Source organism: Xenopus tropicalis, chromosome 5, assembly GCF_000004195.4.
Source record: "Xenopus tropicalis strain Nigerian chromosome 5, UCB_Xtro_10.0, whole genome shotgun sequence".
Classification (NCBI taxonomy): domain Eukaryota; kingdom Metazoa; phylum Chordata; class Amphibia; order Anura; family Pipidae; genus Xenopus; species Xenopus tropicalis.
Window position 1 is genome coordinate 79,524,841 of NC_030681.2, and position 21,799 is coordinate 79,546,639.

At 36.8% G+C, this 21,799-nt stretch overlaps 1 protein-coding gene across 2 annotated transcripts in view; it reads left to right on the top strand.

Moving 5' to 3' along the window:
• Positions 1-21,799, top strand: part of atg5 (autophagy related 5) — a 199,050-nt gene that overhangs the window by 141,480 nt on the left and 35,771 nt on the right. Inside the window, exon 8 of one of the 2 annotated variants that reach the window (XM_012963004.3) lies at positions 6,391-8,168. The exons of the other annotated variant lie outside the window; for it this stretch is intronic. Coding sequence (XP_012818458.1) covers positions 6,391-6,407 — 17 coding nt within the window. The 3' untranslated portion in view covers positions 6,408-8,168. Of the gene's footprint in view, positions 1-6,390; positions 8,169-21,799 lie in introns of those variants that run through there. 2 annotated transcript variants of the gene reach the window in all.

Here is a 21,799-nt window from a genome sequence, read left to right on the forward strand (position 1 = left end):
TAACAAATACACTTTATGCTAATATTTTCTATGAGATGCTAAAAAATTACAACAAAATAAGGAAAAGAGTTCTTCCCTATTAAATAAACCAACATATAACCTTAAAAGAGCTTTAGATCATTTTGGAAATAGTTAGAAACCTGTCTATTGCAATATTTTTAAAAATTGTAAGTAATTTCAGTTAAGCAGGGGCTTGAATGTGTGATCCTTAGAACATAAGAAATCTTATTGGAAAAAGCATGTATTTCATAAAGAATAGAATTAATAGAACAAATCGAATCAATCAAATGTCTTAAGATATATATTTGGAAATGATTTCATTCCAACTTAATTGATTATGCTTGTGTAGGAGAAAGAATATAAATTCTAGGATCAGTAATTTTTAGAAGGAAAAACTAAAAAAAGATTAGAATATACTTTACACACACTTAATAATTAATCTCCTTATTATAAGTTCTCCAAGTCATAAACTGTATGTTATTCAAATTTCCTAATTTTGCTAATTAAAACATTTTAAAATGTTAAGACTTTCAGTGGCAGCAGTATTATACTATTTTGCCAAATGAGCGGTGTGCCACCTGTTGGCATTCTAGTTATCTCCTACAATGTAGGCAAAGCTTTGTACTTCTTTATAACCTGACAGTTATATGGTAAATCAATGTATTTGCATTTTTGTACCAGCTCAGTCATTTATATGTAAATGAATTCTTTGATTAATAATCACCATTCATGGTATGTGTTGCAGTGTCTCTCAGTCTGGAACACTTTCTGTTAAACACAGTTGTACTGTACTGACTGTGCTATTGAACATATACATACAATAATACATTTTATTGCTTTTATACTTTTGGAAGTTATCAGATTCCTAATATTTTTCTCTTTTTTCCCACTAAATGCAGAGCATGTGTTTTATTTTTGTCAGCAGAATTTAATTTAAAATTAGCTCATCATTGCATTGTAGTCAAAGAAGAAAGTTGACGAAAATGCATTACAGCATTGATAAAATAAAAATTTCATGAGCACAATATAGCTGTAAGTTGTGCAATGAGCGTATTTTCTTTCAGCTACTTAGTACCAATAAAATGAGTTATTATACTATTTCCATAATAGTATTCGTGAGGTATTATATATGTGATTATTCTCAGTTTGCAGACTGGTATGTGAGTGGTATGCCCCTTTGTCACAGGTTTGTTCCATGTGTTCTTGACTTTTGGCTGAGCTATAAAAGTATTATTACTATTAATGTTTTTCTTTAGCACCAACATATTTCACAGCATTGTACAAAAGAATACATTTAATAGCTAATTTACAAGAACCTGAAAACTGATCTGTGCAAAATTTGATTTTCTCAACTGATGATTTATTCCATGGATGATTTTCTTGATAACCTGCTTAATACCTCCAGATAACCCCAAGAGTTCAGTTACTTTCTGCTTATTATCAGACGACGTACTGCTAACAGACATCATCTCTTTGTGGATTATATTATAAAAGCTGTCACTTGCAGAGCATGTCCAATACACACGCACTGACAGCAGACTCCACACTTCTACTGAACTCTAATTACTGAGTCCTCAATTAAAGGAACACCTCTATTAATCTTCTCAATTAAGTGAACACACCACATGGCACAAGCCAAAGCAGCCCATATGTTCTACTCCAGTCACCCAAATATTAAAGCTCTTATAATTGAGTTATCCAAAGAACATTCAGCAAATTTAAGGTGGCAGCCAGCCAGGAAATCCCAGTAGAGATATGACAAAAAGGTGGCAGCTAAGGACTGCTCTTCCAGTTTGTTTCTTTTTATGTTCATTAAAATAATCCAATTACAGTTTCTCAAACAAGCCTTTAACGTTAATTTCCCTAAATGCAATGTCACACAGTCAAGTCCATATCTTTACTTAAGGGACCAAGTGCTCCTTGACACATTACAATATCTGTTGAATAGAACAGACCTGATATGAGGCAGAGTTGTTGCAAAATAATGTTATTCTATCATTCTGGCCACTATGTGAGTGTTAAAGAATTGAAATTAGATGACTAATACTATTCTTGATTTGTTAGTTACAACTTGAAATTATACAGCATTTACAACATGGTAAAGTCATAAGAATTCTTATTTTTACACCAGTCTCTTCTCTACCGGCAGCTGTAGTAGGTTGGATCAAACTACTAGCAAGTGGTAGAAAGTTTGGTGCAGGTTTGATTACATTTGGATCTAAAACTTCTGTGAATGTTCAGTAGGATTGGCTGTAGTTAGATGTGTGGAGAGCTATCTTGCTGTTCCATGGTCAGCAACTGTTCTACTACTGTTCTCTGTCTTCCTGCTGAATAGAGATTGTTGCAGAGAAGATGCTGATAGCTAGGCAGATAGATTAATGGATAAGAGTCTCAGCTGAATTGTGCTTATTCCTTTCCCCTTGGGGAACTATTAGATGTATTATTGGTGAAATGTCCAACATGATCAGTAGCATTTATCTTACAGAATCAGTCTGTCTATCTATTATCTATCTCCCACAAAGCCTATTAATTAATTTACATTCATTTGTTTATTTTTCTTCCTATTTTGAGATATTTTATGTTTTGCTATTGCAACATATCAGTGTAAGGCATTATTTTCTGGTGCAGCCAGCTGACATAGTGAGTCCCTATCAAATATCATAATTTGCTTGGCTGCACCAGAGAAAAAATGTTGGTTTCTATGACCAGGAAATTTTTTCATTGGTATAACAATCCAGCTTTTGTCATGAATCAAAAATGGAAGTGTGTTATATTATTAAAAGTGCTAAGAACACCATACTGAAACATGCAATATATCAAAAAAAGAAACAACCTGTATTTGTAAAACTTTTTTTAAACATACACTATAAGTTGCTCAGTTTTATAGAAACAACACTCTGTTTCAAACAGTTACAGTCCTGAAATGATAAGCTTCCCTGTTAGACAACAGCTCCATAGATTCAAAAATAAAATGAAAAAATAAAGCTCAGTAAACATGAAGATCAGAGTAACGCGTTTTTCTGCTGCAAAACATACATAAGAAGGTTTTAAATGTGTATGTCTAATTTAATACAAACATATATACATATTAATATATACGTATACAAGATAAAAGATCTTTAAAGTACTTCTTCAAGAACACACAAGATGACACACAAGTGTCCCGAGCACAAGGAAAACCCCTCTGCTTTAGCTGCAGATTGAAAGCTAGTGTGCTATGAAGAGCCCAGAACACAAGAGTGCATTTTCCAGCAGAAATATTTAGCTTGGCTGCCAGCCAGAGAATGCTGGAAGAATAGATTGAATTAGGGGATTTACCTTCCACGTGCTTGGCACGAGTCGTTAGAGGCACTTAGCAACTCTCTCTCATCTCTGTTTCCCTCCTTCTGTGCCAATGCATTGTTAGCAGGGGACATTCTCTAGCAGGCGGTACATCTCTCAGTATAGCAAACTAGTTTATTAAAGGTATTGGAAAAAAAGCTGAAGCTTGTTTATACCACATACTAGATGTTGATAGATATGTAATATTTACATTTACCCTGGTCATTATTGCAATGCACAGAGCATTTTATGTTTAGTTTCACTTTGTCTTGCAGTTTCTGTTTTATGCATCCTTTTACATTTCCTCCACTTTCCAGAAAGTAGGGGTTCACAAATTGTGAGGCACTATCGCCCTATCCCCCACCCCCCACGCCAGAATTAGTTAAAAAAAAAAAAAAAAAAGAAAGGTTTAGGTTAAACACAATTAGGGAAAAATTAGAGTGAATGTGTATTTGCTGTTCAGCAACTATACTGGGGGCTGTTTTTAAATAGCTGTAATCTATGTAAGTGAGCATGGGGTCCAGACCAAATGTTTAACTGCAAAGTGGGGCTTGACCTCAAAATGTCTTAAAACCTTTTCTATAGAGCATGAAGGATGTATTGTTCACTGAATACAAGACATTTTAAATATGTTATATATTCCAATATGCCTGAAAATTGCTTGTTTGTAGTCTCACAATAATAAAGAAGAATGTTTTATATAATATTACAGAAACTTAAACAATATTAGTTTGTATTCTGCTTGTGATTGGCATATGCTGTTACACATTTTCCATCTCTAACTAGCTATGTACACATACAGATCTGATGTATATTCTGTACACACTGTATAATGCATTAACACGTAAAGTTGTGAAGCTATTGAGGCTTGTGTTAAAAAACAACAGGGAGCTGTTGAGTCAAAACAAATGTATTTATTAGCCAATCAGAATGTTGTAATGACCCAGGGATGTTTGCACCACATTAGGATTCATGTAGACTTGTATACTCCATTAACTCAGAAGGAAGAAATGTTGTCACTGATAATGTTACTGCCTTTTTTAAAACTAGGAAAACACTGACAAATATCACATCTATTTACCTTTATAAAATGTATTTTGCATATGTGAGAGAAGGCTCGCTGAAGTACACCATAGAGGCGGTCTTTATTTAGAAAACAGCCTGAAGGGGTTTAATAACAATTGTTTTATCTTCTCAGATGTATTGCTCTGCCTCAGATTTTTAAAATAAAACTGTCTCAGAAAAAGTATTTAGTTCATGGTCTAGTTCTTGAGCTTAAGATCCATTCTAGTGCCACAAATCATAATCCAAAAAACATGCACTGGAACATTTCAGGAATTATCATGGGCCCAGGGATCCTGACATTATTTCCAATTCCAGTTTATAAGAAGTGACACAGGGAGATTGCTGAGAAAAGTAACTGCAATAAAATACTTAGCGTGCCTTAGCGCAACTATATCATGCATAAAACAATGATCTGGGTCACTGATTTCAAGTATTCAGAATGAACATTTTGCAATAATGCATGACCGCAGTAGAGCCAAACAGACAATTCTAATTTTATCCTTAGAAGCTTCCAGGGAAACAGTCCATCTGTCCAATTCCATTTCCAGTGCTTCTGTATCACTTTCCTATTTTTGAACTAAATATTAAAGATGGCAATAGCTTAAGCTAGTGACATGGGTATATCTGGATAGTCATTTGCTCAGTGCAAAATGGACAGTCATAGTCTGATCCAGATTTTTTTAAATGGCTGGAATATTTGTTTGACAAGTCTCCACATTGCCTTGTGTGTGTGCTATCATCAGTAGACCATACTTCACAGGACCCTCCCAACCAAGTCATTTTGGCCCAGCTCCAAAAATCTTTTCTATGTGATCTGAGCCACTGTGTATTTTGGTAGTGTATCCATATTTCTAGAGAAATCACCAGAACTGCTTTTTGGCAAACCAGTTTGGGCCAGACAAAATACATTTTATATGGTCCTGGAACTCCTCAGCGTCTTTTAGGGGGGCATTTACAAACATTTGGATTTTTGTAGTTTTATAGTTTTTAGAAACCATGAATAAAACCTTTTCCATGACATGAATGGGAGTCATTTCTCAAAAGATCCGAACTGAAAATAGTCATGGAAAAAACATAATTGCAACCTTTTCAATTTGTTGCAGAAAAACCCCTACCTTTTCATATTGTTGCACAAAAGTCAGCTTAACCCCCCCCCCCCCCGAAGACCTCTAAAACCACAAACCAAAGAAAGATCTTCCAGTTGTAAAAGGGACACACAAATGCATGTGGTAAAACAATTCTTCATATTTTCTGTTTAAATGTTTTACCTTTAAAGCATGGGGCTCCACATTACAAAAAGATTATACGCACACACACACATATGCATTAAGAGAGGATAAATATCCTTCCATTTGCTGATCATCTGCTCTGTATTTGGTTGGTTAAATTAAAGCGTGTGTGTGCTGTGGAGGGGGGTTGGGGGTTTGGGTGGCATAATTAGACTTACCGCTAGGCCATCTCTAGTAGCTTTGCTATAACTGACACTAAACTACTCCCTCCCATTGTTTTGGCATGTGTGGCTGGAAGTCTGGTGATGGGCATCCATATGGCTTTACAGATAAATGCTGTCAAAACATGGAACCAAAAGCTACAGCATGGCAGGCAAACTGCCAAGAAGCATACAGTTGTAGTAAAACTTGTGAGGATAACCTGATATAAATATAACATAATGTTAAAAGACCTCACACGTGGAGTGAAGTTTGTGCAAAATGCTGTTTGCCAAGATCCTGGTCATCTCAATTTTAGCTACACAAAGCTAAAATTGTGATTAAAACAAAGGAAAATCCTCACAGTAATGGATAAAAACACAATGGACAATTTCTCTAAAATCCCAGTTAATCTTATTTAAAAATTCTTAATTTAAAAAAATTAATAATGAGCAGTTCAAAATGTACTGCATCAATATATTTTTTAAATTAATAGCTGATTTTTGTTCTTATTATAATACTCATAAATTTACAAAACAATTGAAATTAAAATAATTGTTTTCACTTACTTTCACAGATTGCACAAAAGATTGATGTGACTGAGCTACATGAGCAACATATTATTCACAGAGCATTCTTCATTAAAATCTTATTTTCTTTTTAATCTCCTTTGATCGCTAAAGTTATAAGGAAATATCTACCACCCGTTCTTCTTTTGGATGGTATCAACGTATAGATTTTGCAAAGACAGCATGATGAATTAAATGTATGACAGTTATGACAGGTGAGGAGTGCTTGGTTGGGGCTTACACAGCAGGGATAATACAAAGCCCCATTTAAGAACAAAACCTCTACCCGATGGTGAGGCCATTAATGACAAACAGCAGAATCACTCTTTATTCACCCTGCTAAATGAGGAGCAAACTGATACCACAGACAAAGCTTTGTTAGCATGGAGACAGTTTCTAAATGAAGCTGCCCAAACAACTGGTTTTATAAAGCTGGCTTGCCCAGCTTGCATCGTGTATACTTCTGTGTGTTTTATAGATTTTACCTGCAGGATCTTCCATAAAACAGTGCATAAAAAACCCAGCCTCAAGTTTAGAGCTTGTCTAAGTTGAATTATAGCCTCTAGCCCTGACAATCTTTCTACAGGGATTGTTTAAGCCACCAGGAAAGACGAGGCCAGCGTGCAAATCCAAGGAATTTTGGAAGTCAATCCATTAGGATTAATAAAACAGGCCTCCGATTTTGGAAACAGTGGCCTTAAATTTGTGAGCAATGAACACTCAATCTTCATTTAGCTCATCCCTTCATGACATGGCTTACTGACTCCATTTTTTTGTTAAATACACTAACATTCTGCTTAATCATCAAAGCTTTAACCTCTTCAGCTCCAAAGGACCTGAAAACATAATAATGGCCCCTCCTAATCCACAATATTAACCCTTTGTATGATTGTCTGTCGAATTTGGACTTGAACATTTTAATGCCAAAAATAACCTCCATGGATCGTGGCATTTAGATTACACAGAAGCAGCCAATTAAAAAGGGACAGATGTAGTGTCAGAATGGTTTGTATATAGCAGGGCTCCTCTACCTTGTACAATAATGTTACAGTATCTAAAGGAGCTTGTATCAATACTGTAAGTTTCACATGCATATTTAAAATGTGTAGTAATCTAACAAATGTCTATTTCTTGTATACAGCCTTTTTACTACTTAAAAAAAAGCAGAAAATGATATAACAAAGAAAAGAAAATATCATATTGCAATGCTGTATTGTGATGACATGCATTTGTTTAGGTTTATCACTTTGTGTTGCATTTTTCATCAATCTTTTTGTCTTTAAATGTACCGCAGTTGTAAAATAGACTAATGTAAAGTAGCCTAATGGTTCCATGGCTGTGCTAGGGTCATCAAACCCCTTTGAATACCCTTATATTTTACAGTATTAGGCACATTATTTTTAATATACAGAATATACATTGTAAAATAAGTTATAAGAATTAGATATTCAGATGCCTAGGGAAAGCCTGTCCTATCTCCCAAAAGTATACTCTTGCCCTGTAACAAGCAAGGATTATTCCCTTTCTGAGAAAGGAAATTTATATGTATTGCTTGGTAAAGAAAAGCAAGCAGTCTAACATGTTCATAATATTTTGTTCACTAATTTGAGTGTGTGGTTAATAAACAAAGGTAACTTATTCCTTGTTTACAGAACAATAAATAATGCCTGTCTGAAGTATAAGGATAAATAAAGCCCACAGAATGAATGTGAAAGCACAACCCTTACAGGGACACTTCTCATCACTGTGTCTGTAGCGAGACTGGATGCTGCCACAAGGCTTACTGCACTTCATTTAGTCTTATGAATGTTAATTGAAGGGCATGCATGTTTTACATTAAAGCGGGGCTTGTACAAATGAGAAAATTTGCTTTGATCTTGGTTGGCTAATACTCTGGTTAGGAGAAGAACTTCCATTGGTTGCTCAGTGTTCAAACTGACCTCTGGTGTGACCCAAACAAAACAGTTATGAGAACAAAAAAAAAAACGAAACCATTATGTCTCTGGCCTGAAAATAGAGTCTTAGATGTGACACGGTTTTTACACGATACTAATTCTTATCCAAATGTTTTTCATAGACATCAGGTTCACTTCCTGATGCAAGCCATTTGTCCTGTGTGATCTTCCAGCCTGCAGGTTAGTTCCACTTGAAAACACCAATCATATCAGATATGGGCCCTCAAGCTCTTCCTCCCTGCTGCTGTGCATCTTGGTGTTGAACATGCCTGGCTTATGTCTGTCCGCAGCTCAGCATGCAGGGGGAACAACATTCTGAAGAAGAGTCAGAGACGACATCCAGGAAAACGGCTTTCAGTACCTTATCTGAGTGACACAACACTTAACTTTCACCACCTGGGTCTGGCCTTGGAGAGGAAACAGTTGTGCTTAATTATTGTCTCCCTACAGATCCCAGACAACTACTGTTTAATCATACGTCCAACTGATATAGGTTAGTGAAAAAAGCTATTTTTAGTGAGGACAGTGATTTTCCTCCTTTCATCTATGAGTAATGTACTTCCTTCTGGTCTCAGCCATACCACAAACCAGTCCGCACCAGATGCTGGATATTAGGTAAAATTAGAGACCGGGCATCATACCCCATGTGAGGTGCTTTGATGTTTCAGCTTAACTCACTTGAAACTATTTTAAATTAAAGATATCCTATGTTTCTTCTCTGTCTTTCACTCTTATCTTAATTACAATTTCAGTAAAGTTGCACTAATGCTTCCGGGACAAAGACAAGAAGAAAAAGACAAAAAAAAAACCTGCTGTCAAAGAACTTCTGGACTAAAGTTATAATGCTATGCAACTTATAGTAAAACAATCCAAATTGTGAGACAGCTTTCATGACAAAGTCTTTAAAGGCAAAGTAAAGAATTTTGGTTAAAAACTTCCTTCTCTCTCTCATGTAATGTTTAGATAAATTTTACAGGCTGTCCTTACTTACTTTTAATCATTGCCAGGGTTAGATAAGAGGAACCTCTTACAATGAATGAAATATGGGGCCCTAGCCTGAGGGTTACCCATATGATTTACACATATGTTAACTGTATCTTTATAAATGGTACTGAAGGATATTACTTGTGTATTGGAATAAATCACATACTTTCTCCTGTATAATATAAGGATATTGAATGTCTACTTGGTGTTGCCTTAAGATTTGGCCATAATATATAGGTATACTGTGGTATTGAGCATATGGTAGTGTTTCTAATATATGCATAATTTACCAGTTGCCAGGCAAATGTGCTTTATTTTTAAGAGGGGACCCTTATTCCTCACTATATACATTTAGTTATGAGGAAATACATAAAAAATTCAGGTTTGACAGAATCCTTAGTGTTAGCAGAACCAAACCTTATTCTTATGCAACATCTGTAGAAATACATTTTGTCCCCAGATCAGGAAGTTTTGCTGATATTTTTGCGCACCTCAGCTACAAATTGGGGTGTTCAACTAGACATCCTTCAGCTGTTTCAACTGTAGAGCCCTCAGACAGTCTCAAAGGTTCTGGGAGTGGTTGTAGAAAAGCTGAATGGTTTGCAAGTTGGTTATAAATGACTGCAATTAAGCTATCATAGTTTATTCAATTTCTCCATCTGAGAGTGTGGCCATACACTGGCTGACTTTAAAGGTCTCTCACTGATTGTCCTGCAGCCTCAAGAGACTGATATTTTTTGGTTTTCCCGTACATGGCTATGGTTGAATGCTATTATTCTATTTATTGGGACCAATGATCTAAGCAATTGACAGAAATAGAGGAGGCACTGCATCTTCTCTCACTTCTGATTCAGCATGCACTCACCTACAAGGTGGATCAGAAGATTATATTTCCAGTGCAACTACAATGCAAAAAGCCAATGTGCCCAACCAAACCTGAACAGGTATATTCAGATGAGGCAAAGGTCATTTTCCCTAGGCTAACATCAACCCTGCTTTTAAGTAAAACATCAGACAGTAGATATCATAAAGCAGCACCCATTGTTACATCCTCTAGGAGAAAGAAGACTAACGCAGCTTCTAATTTAGGCTTATAGCCCAGAGGCTACAGGCCTGGACTGGCAATCTGTGGGTTGTGGCAAATGCCAGAGGGGCTGCTGATAGATGCCATAGACATTCACTATTTATTGGGCTGGTGGGGGTCTGTTTGGGCTTCTGTGTGCTTGAAATGCCAGGGCCCATTTTGAATCCCAGTCATGACCTGAGAGTCTACCTGTACTACACCTCAAAAAGCTCATTACTATTACTGGTAAAGAGTTACTGGTAAAGTTTAGCAGCTATAGAAATAAATTTAATTCACCATAGCAATAAATGAATTTAGAGTTTAGGGAACTGTGAGATGGACAGTACTATTAGAAAGTTGACTTACTTGTAGGCCACAATCATATAACATATTTTTAAAATCTTCACTAATTGAAGAGTAATGGGTCATTTTTGCTGTTGTTCCCAAGAACTTCATATAGCGAGCTCTAGAAGAATAAACCCGAGTTACTTATTATCTAGAAGGTGTTGAGGCGGCTCGACATGACCTGCATACGACCCTTTGCTCAGCTCACAAAACTTTGCGCAGCGGTCACCGCCAGGAAGCACTTTTCTGAAACCTTGCCCTTTCAAAACAGCACAAGGAGGAGGAGGAACAGTTCAGGCCGAATAGAAGCCATTCGTCCATATCTGCCACTCCTCAGGACATATCACTTCCATCCTCTTGGAAATCATCCATCTTCATTTGCTTTCTGTTGCCGTTATTTCCTCTGACTTTCCAAATGTAGACAGTGGTAGCTATTATCCCCCCTCTTTACCTTTCTGTGCCACTGCCCAAACTGTGCACAATAATATATCACTGTCAGTGTGTACATCATTTGTTAAAATCAGTTGCTTTATTGGGCTTATATATAGAACAGGGAAGGCCTCCTAGTCCTTTTAACCTCAGGACAGTTTGAGGGCAGGGGAGAAAGGCCATTTGCTTTCAGGAAAAAAAAACAGAAATGATCATACTGAATAATAATGAATGACATTGTTTGGTAATTTAGTATGTTATGTACTAAACTACAGCTCCCAGGATCCTTTGGTGTTGGAGAGGTAGGAGTTGTTGGTGCTCCCAGCAACCCCTGGATTTGTTGTCTCTCTTATTACACTACACCATAATTACAATATGTTACTTATCTCTTAAGCACCAGTCGCCATTCAGATATGCTTCTATTCCAGCTACTATGAACATCTCTCATTTTCCATCCCTCTAAACAAGGCCTTAACGAAAGACACAATTAAAATATTTGCAAAATTGTCAGCCATTTTAGCATCCACATTTACTGCTATTAGAAAAATCAATATACATATTGATTGCTATATAATTATTAATGTACAGTGAAATCTCAATTTTTCATATCCTGGTTGTATGTCTTCCCTCATTTTAAACCATTTTTTTTGGTGGTCCCACTAAAATATAATGCAAAATGCCTTTTCCAGATTTTATGTTTTCCCAGATCATTTTTTTCTGGTCCCCTGAAAAATGTAAAATGGGGGGTTATTTATGTTGTTACCCTCTAATTATCTCTTGTTTTACACACACACACACACACACACATATATATATATATATATATATATAAAGTCTCGCAGAAAGCACTCCAGGAAAAAATAAAAGACAAAAAAGTTTATTTAGACCCAAATGTCTACGCGTTTCGATCCATGCCGGATCGTCATCAGGGTCCTGATGACGATCCGGCATGGATCGAAACGCGTAGACATTTGGGTCTAAATAAACTTTTTTGTCTTTTATTTTTTCCTGGAGTGCTTTCTGCGAGACTTTATACTATTTTATGGTTAGCACCCGGACATTGGTGTTCCTGGTTGGTGAGTGCCGATACTTTGAACTTTATATATATATATATATATATATATATACTGAATGAACGGCCAACATTTCAGTCCTCATTAGGACTTTTCTCAAGGATATATATCTATTTTTCTATATCTAGATAATATATCTACATCTGTATAAAATCTCCCTTCCGGTGCATTTACAAAATACTTTTACTAAGAAGCACAAAGAAACAAAGCAAACAAAGACTGGGTCTAAGCTGAATGTTAAAATATCATTCAGTTGACAGTGTATTTTCCAGCTAAAACCTAAAATCAGAAATCTTGTATTTTACTAAATAGGCTGACATTTTATCTTTGCAACTCAATATGTTATGCTTAAATTGAGCAGTGACATTTTGAAGCTATTAATATTCTGAGTAGTGACTTAAAGAAAGCAAACAGTATTTGATAAAATGCTGCATTATGCAGCCTTATGTAAACAATTCCCTGGAGATCAACATATTGTTTCTGGTGAGCACAAACATTCGTGAGATCCATAAGTTCGATGTGGAAAGTGGCCTAGAAGTCTGTGAATCAACAACACACCATGTCCTGAATCATACAACCATCCTTAAGCAATTTCTCACACTTATAATATACTTTTGTTTTATGCAAAACAGATGCGTGCCTTTGGGGATAAGGATACTCTTTTATTCTTGTACTGAGAAAGTCCTCTTTAATTAAAACAGGAAATACAAATCTCGTCTACTTCTAAAGCTACAGACATACATCTCAAACAGCTGCCTGCAATTCTGCTTTCAGTTTTTCATCCCATGGTTATAGAGCACTTCTTCTGTGCTTCCAAATATATGTGTCCCAATATGTACTTACACAGTAACAATGTGCGATGTTACACACACACACACACATTGACTTTACTATACAATTGCTATACTAGAAGTGCTGTCGTTCCTTGTTAAGGGTTAAGTATGGCTTTCAATCTAACAGCAATTGGATCCCAGAGATGGGCTGCTACAGAATGACCAGACTGAAGAATACTGCTGTTTTGATGAGCTTTCCGCTTTACACTCTGTACTGAAGTGTGAACATTCTCATGCTATGATGAAATAGCAAGATAAGTCATTTTGCATCTGAGGTTTCCGGTAAATTTCCTTTGTACTCACCACTTCCTGTTTTAAAAAAAAAAAAAAAATTAGCACCCAGTTACTTATTTGATAATGTGTTAGGGCAATGCCTTACAATAGACTTGTAATAACTACTTGTAGCTGTTTCTCACTTTCCCTGCAACTTAAATGCCCTGCAGATATAGGGCTGCAGTCAGATGGAAGAGCCTCCAGAGGAGTGGCTGGAGGGTAACCTCTGCAACAATGAATGACCTGCATCTAATGCAGATACATTCTGCACATTCATGACAGTCTTGAGGTGTGATAACCTATGGAAACATATTCGTGTTCAGCCCCAATTTAGTAAGCCATAAACAGGCCCGGATTTGTGGCGAGGCCACAAAGGCCCGGGCCTAGGGTGGCACAAACACAGGGGCGGCACGCCGGCCTGCCGCAGGCAAATTTTAAAATTTTGCTCCCATATGGGGAGTTTTAAGTTTGGCACTAGTGCATGCATGTTTGCACGGCATGGGGGGGGTTGGCTTGTTCGCACATGCCCATACACGTTTACGGGGGGTTGCAATAGGGGGGCTCGAATGGGGTGCAGGCCATAATCATAGTACTGGTACACGGGAATGGTGTTTGTTTTATAGAATATGGCTGCACATGGCATCTACTGTATGTCATGTGTATTTTTTTCTCATTTGTGATTTTGTTTCTATTCCTTTATTATAAGCTCGTACATGTGCCTACAAAGCATGCTTTAGAAGCTATGTATATGTCTTCTACTCACAATTCCCCTGTTTAGAGCATAAATAGACCCAGGACAAACGAAACAACAATAACAATAACAAAAATGAGTACAAAAAGTCTGTTGACATGAAACTTTATCTGAAAAAAAAACAGTGTATAGGCTCAAGACCAAACATACCACCGAGTGTCAAAAATCTTGAAATAGAGAGAAAAAAAAAAATCAGCACTGATGCGTAGGGCAACATGATTTCATATAGCAAACAAAATGCTGGATGTGTTGTATAATTCAATTTCCTTTGCAAATCTTGTGAGTGATGTAAATGCCTTTAGGAGGCATACATTGCTGCTCTGGCTCAATTGGTTTCAATTATTAGATCATATAAGACAAAATTATACATTTTGTTGAGTCCATGTGTGAGAGGAGGAGGCAACATCACCAACATGTCTAGAGTCTATAAGCTAACGCCCAAGCTCGATGTTTATCGAATATGCATACTGATGATTAGGTTAGAAATAGACCACTAACTGATTTTCACACCTGTCATAGCTAGATTAATAAACCCACTAATTGCTCTTTAGCAACGGCCAATTAGTTCTAGTTAAACAGTTTTAATGGGGGAGGTCACAGTCTGTTATCACAAATCAGGAGTCTTTGTTCCCCTGAATAAGATGTATGGGCTGCACCTACCTCGTAGCTTTAAACACACACGAATCTACACAGACATGCACACACGAACACACACACACACAAATATATCTACACAAACACACAAACCTAACAAAGCCAGCAAGCTACATTTATTCAGAAATAGCCCATTATGCTTATTATGCTTCATTAAATACACAGCAGCTTGTTTAAAGTTCAAAAATAAAAGAAAAATATATATTATGTACTATGTTTATTGTGTTACAAATGGCAGCATTCATAACTGATATGAAAAAGTAAAACTGCAGGATTTGTTTTAAGTGTTTTGGTCAGACAATGAATCCTTTGTCAGCCTGATGACGGTCTCATTGTATGTCAGAAACACTGAAGATACATTCTACAGTTTTTCATGCAAGTTCTCTGAATGCTATTTAAACTGTACAGTTACCATTTTTTGCTCTGGCACCCTGGCCTTGATAACTTGTCTATTATGGCTAAATATTTATATACAGGCGTGGGACCTGGGTTATAAATGTATATCTCTATATATGTATAAGTATATCTATATATCTATCATCATCTATTTTGTATTTTATTTGAAAAAATTGCAGACAGAGTTCATTTATAAGTGGGAACTAAGCTCTAAAGGGTTTCCTTTGTATAGCAGGTTAATATGCAAAAAATAGGTGTATTGAATGTATGTTTATATGAATATATATGTATAAAATGTAATTTAATATTTATGCTATGTGATGACCAATGGTAAAGTTGATGGATAAATATAACAATATCACTGTACAGTTGTTACATCCCAAGAGAAAGAATGCTCCTTACATGGAAAAAATAAAAATTCCTGACATGTACAAAGGCTAGGTGGCTTAAGTTTGATGGCACATGTGTGGATTAGTCGCCTGCTCTATATCTGCAATACCGCAGATCTCCCAAAAATGCTTCCCTATTGGCAATAATGTAAATCACTGGTGGGCGTTGCAAGTCACCCCTGGTAGTGCAGATTAGAAGAGAATAACAAATCTCCCCATGTGCCATGGCCCTTATACAGACCACAGGTTTTCAAATCATACTTTTATTACTATATCATGCCCAGATGAGATAAGCAGGTGACTTCGGAATACATCTGTTGTAGGAGGACTTTGGTCGTGATCATTTCCCCGGGTGGTATACTTTGGTTCCTTTTAGCTCTCTCTAACACAGTGTTCCCCAACCAGTGGCTCGTGAGCAACATGTTGCTCCCCAACTCCTTGTATGTTGCTCTCAGTGGCCTCAACGCAGGTGCTTATTGTTGAGTTTCTGCTGAGAAAGCAAGTTTTGGCTGCATAAAAACTATGTTTAATGCCAAACAGAGCCTTCTGTAGGCTGCCAGTCCACATAGGGGCTATTAAGTAGCCAATTATAGCTCTTATTGGCACCCCCAGGAATCTTTTTCATGCTTGTGTTGCTCCCCAACACTTTTTCCATTTAAATGTGGCTCACGGGTATAAAAGGTTGGGGATCCCTGCTCTAACATATCACCTTACTTATTGCTGTGGTTTGTTGAAAACAGCAATTGTTTTATAAATGATAATGCAACTCCTAAGGCCTAGGGCACACTTTGTTTTGGCTGCTGGGATGCTCTCAGGCAGAACTGCAATGGTCAAAACATCCTTCACTCCCTGACATCACCCTGGCATCACTTCCTATTTGAATCAATTTGAAACAAGTTGCCTCTGCAGACAATAGAGATGTCAGGGACTGACTGATGGGAAGGGAGTTTTGACCACCTCAGTTCTCCCTGAGAGCACTGCTGTGGTTAAATATTCCTAGTGTGCTTTAGGGTTATGGAAGCTTGTCGTGTAGAACCCTTTTATGGCTTGCACCTTCCAGCACTCCCTAACGTCTAAATGTTGTGCAAGTTAGGAGATGGTTAGGAGGATGGGAGGGTATTGGTTGCTTATGTGCTTCCCTCAAACCCGCCGCTCAAGAATACTGGGGAGGCAGCACTGTACTCAAAAGGGAAGTGCAGGTCCTTGCACTTTATTCTGAAACACTTGGGCTTGCACATTTTTTTCACATTTTGCACCTGGCTCCCTTATGTTAGGTCATAAAGAAGGTTGTGGCTAGACAAATTAATTATTATATTATCTTAAGTGTAGAAGTAATTGCAAGGTGGGAAAGTAACTCCTTCACAGAAGTTTAGAATTTTGAATGTCCATTTGCCACCCCCGCCCTATGAATACAGTGCTGCAGCAGGACTGTATTCATGAGAAATGTGCAGATCCTGCACTTCATTATATAGTGCAGACACCTGGGCCTATGGGAGCTAAGCACAGGGATAGGTGCAAAAATACATGGCACTTTTGTATTTTTCAACCTGCCCTGCCATTGTAAATAAAGTCCATTATGTTGAATATTTTCCACCATTGGCCATTCCCTGTGACATTCAGCCTGTGTGTGAAGCTTCATCTAGCAGTTTTCCAAGTCCAGAAGTAAGAGTTTTGATACCACATGCACTAACAAAGACTTTTTACTGGTGGGCAGTTAAACTTAAACTATAATGCTTTAGAGGATCAATAAACTGAAGCGAAAAAGTGGAAACCAATGTCAGAATCTCCAAAATAGAAGCAAATGAACAACTCAATAACCTACAAAATTCAATCAATTCACAGTTAAAACAGGAAAGTTTGAACAAGACATAAAAAACAGGCAGTCCAAAGGTCGCCTACATGCCCAGTAAGCAAACATGGAAGGTAGGCTAGTTAATAAACACCAATGCACCCTCTCAATTACAGCAATATATTGTTGAATTGGTTAAATGTCCACAGTTTCTACTGAGAATATTTCTAGAAGGTGTTTATCTAGCAAACCATTACATCACTCAGCAAACACAAAATGGTGAACCAAGAGGACTCATGACCCTCTCAAACCTACTAAACTAATCTTCTCATTTGACTTTAAAATATTAATTGAGCCAGACTATATAGTCAGATAATATATTAACTTAAGGGTAAGATATGCCCAGCTTATAGGTAGGGCTTGTCCTCTGATTTATTTGCCATTTAATAAACAGTTAAATATGAGCCTATACTTTGCAAGGACATCGCTTCATTGACACAAGGTTCCTTATCTGCACACTTGCATGTAAAGTTAAATGTGGGTGCTGCAATGTTGCTTTTCTTGTCTGATGCATTAAATAGAACAATATTTAGCTTAATGGTAGGCAGGGTCCTGGCTGACGAAAGGGCCCCTGTGACTGGTTGATTATTGAGAATATAATTAAATTATTTGTTATTGTGGATGCCAAACCCAACATTTGACTTTGTCACACTAAACTGCTATGATTTGTTCAAGCAATATTTGATTTTTGCTGATACGATCCATAAAGGGTCTGAAACCTACTTGTTTCCCTTGGGATAGTCAAAATTTGGGCAACTTATTTTATATATTATATGATATTTAAGAACTGCACTGCTAGGCAATAATTATCCAACCACAAAAGGACCAATCCAATGATTTCCATAGAATGTTTCACAGTGATAAATGGAGGGCAGACAGTTTGCCGTGAAATGATCCAGTTTTGTTTTGTCCCAATTTGTTTCAGTGAAAGCTGGCAGGATGTCCAACAGGTGGTCAATGAGCTGAATATGTCGTCTGAACTCTGCTCTACTAATTGCATAATTGCTTATAGAATCCAGGCCGTCAGCACATGGGACCATAGCCCACACCCAAGCTTGGCTATGTTTGTGCAATGCTTTTCTATTCACATTGCTTTGACCTTTGTTATCTTTTACTTTTTTTGTATTTTGACCTTTTTTTGCAAATACATCTTACAGAATGCAAATTTCAGACACTGGACTTTTCAGGAGAACTGGTGAACAGGCTACTACTAAATTCTTTTTGGGGTATTTGTTAGCCCAGTAGTCAAATTTCTATCACAGTCACAGATCTTTAGACCTGTCCCTTGCTTAAGCCCTCAAGATTTAAAAGCCTGTTTAGAAAGCTCTTCCTAAGATTTTTGTTATAATATGTTTCAGGAGTAGTTAAATAATAAATAAGTACCGGTATAGGATTTGTTATCTGGAAACCTGTTATCAGAAATTGCAATGGGAAAATAATGAAATGAGAGTTGTTTCCATAAATACGGAGCAACTTCTATATAGCTATGCAATTATAATACAGGTATGGGATTTGGTACCCTTAAACCTCAGAATTATTCGAAGGGTATCTGCCATAGACTCCGTTTTTAATAAAAAATGTAAATGTTTTTAAAATGATTTCCTCTTTCTCTGTATTAATAAGTCTGTAATAATAGAGTACCTGTAGGCACTGTTGGTGTGTAGGCAGCCATCTCAGTGCATTGTGCCTGAGTCTGAGTTTTTAGAAGGAGCCAACAGAGAATCAACGGAGAAAAAATAGGTTATTTAAAAGCAATTCTAATGTATAGACATTAGAACTGCTTTCAAATAACCTGTTGTTTCACCTATTCCCATATAACTGGAGGAGTCCCAAGCTGGACTTGGATTTCTTACTATTTAGTGCTGTTCTGATATTGGCTGATCGGCTGCTGGCGAGGAATGGAGATGATATCACTTCAACTTGCAGCCCAGCAGTAAAGTGTGATTAAAGTTTATCAGAGCACAAGTCACATAGTTGTGGCACCCTGGAAAATAAGGAATATGACTAGCCACATGTGAACTTTCACAATTAAATATAAAAATATTTCAATGCAGGATCCTGCTGGAGAAGCTCTATTGACTGATGCATGTTGAAAAAAACATGTTTTCCCATGACAGTATTCCTTTAAATTCTGTTTCATTAAGTTGCTAAATAAACACATAGGGGTTATTTACACTTGCAAAATAATTATTAAATTGCACCAGTGCAGTTATGAAGTACTTTAGTTGACAAGAAATGATGAAATGAAATTGAACAAATACCAAGCCTGAAGATGTAAGACAACAAAAATAGAACCACATACAAAGTTGCTTACAGTTAAATATATAAAAGATAAAGATAAAGACACGTAGAGCGATTAATTGCTGACAAATTGTGCACAGTTTGCACTGTGTGGATTAGTTTGTATTTTTAAAAAGTTGTGGCTCCTAATCGCTGCGTGTGTCTTTGCCATTATGGTATCTATCCAGAAACTCTTTACCCAGAATGTTCCAAAATTCACAAATTGTGTTTTCCATCGAGTCCTATTTAAGCGAACATTTTTTTAACTGATTTAAGCAGTATAAATTACTTAATGGTATCTACACCAGTAGAAATCCATAAATCTTATTTTACTTCACATTTACATTTTTTAATAGCATTAAGGATTGGTGCTGCCCTTATTTGGAAAAGTCCCACACACTAGATAGTTATTTGTAAATTAGTAACCTTATCTGTGATTTACATTACTGCGCTATTTTCTGCAGTTTTTCTACAATGGGTATACTACATGCTATCCAATAAGCTTTTTCTTCCTTTCTCTAAGCAATTATTCCTATCTCTGTATATTTCACACATAAGAAGAAGAGTTTTGATGTAGCTTTATGTTGTGCTTTCACCCTAACAAATAGCCCTACATTCAGAAATGAGCAGGACAGATAATGTTTTGGAGATGTAATAGCTGTTGCAGAATTTGACCCCAGATCTGTTGCTTGACTTCAGTATGCTGACTAGATTTCCCTGCATCATTTAGCCTTTTTTAAACTGCTTCAGAAAAGGTATTCCAGTCATGTAAAACAGTCATCTCCTAAACAGGCACCTGTCCAGACAACAGTCACTTAAACAAGCAAAATAACAGCTGAACAACTCAGGACATTTGCCTTGTGGATCTAAAGACATCCCCATCTCGCTTGCAACCTTCCAGTTTTTTTTTTAAATAACCTTTAAGAAATATAATACTTTCCTTTCAAGATTAGGAAGGCAGTGAAAGCCTTCTTACCCCCTATGCTTGCCAAAGGCAAACCCCCCTGATGCCTTCACATAAGCCTCCATCTGCTTTGTATAGATGATCTCTATGACAGTGTTTGTTTGAAGAATTCAGGTTCAACAAAGACAACTATTAACCAGCATATTGGTAATAATATCTGTGCTCTCCTGAATTAAAATAGGTCTCTGTTATTATATAATACTAGAATGAAAAATGCCCTTGGGACAGTTAAAGGTGTTAAAGTACTAGGATTTGGTTTGACCTTGGTTAATAATTTCATTATACAAGTTAACTGGAAGAGGTGATCAAAATTTCCAGATCACTTTGTGTAGGAGCTTTGAGAGTTACAATATACTTATATGAAAATGTACAGCTTTGTAAGATATCAATGCACTGAGACAATGTCTCTCAAGATTCCTGCAACATATTGAGCAACATTTTGGCAGTGTAAAAGAAATAACTGTGCCAATTTATATTCATTAGAAAAAAGAGAGCATGTAGAACTATTCTGACTGCTATTTTTTAAGTTTGGAAGAGGTGACACTAATTCTACAAGTTTGCACATGGTATGAAAGGGTTGTATATACTAATAAATTTGTATGCAAAAAACATATTTCTTTATATGATAGCAAATAGAAGGAAAGCATCACCAGGACCATACACGTATGTGTGTATATATATATATATATATATATATATATATACACATAAACTGAAAGCAAAAGTTGGAACTGTTTGTTGAGAACTTAAACCATTTGTTGAACCATTTCATAGGATGTTTGAAAAGCAGCTTATCTATGCTTTCATCGTTCAAGTGCTCTGAGGACTTATGTCACGTGCCTTTTTCATACTCACGTTTCTGTCAAGAATCCTATGAGTGGCTATGGCCCCAGCAAGTGCTCAGCAGTACCATGCACTTCAGGAACACTTGAGAACTGCTTTCCCTCTTCAGCGCAGTGAAAGAACAACTTGCACTGTCAATTCACTGCTTCTGCCGCTCTTAACATGGTGATCTCACAGCCTTCAGTGGCGAAAGAGAGGAATGGGTCAGGTCATATGATGCAGCCTTTATGTGTCTCCTGATGGTGATACAGTGGTCATGGCCAGTGATTAAGCCTGGGGAACATAAAAAGATGAAAAATGTTTAATCTGTATTTACAGCTGTCAAAGGGGAGGGTT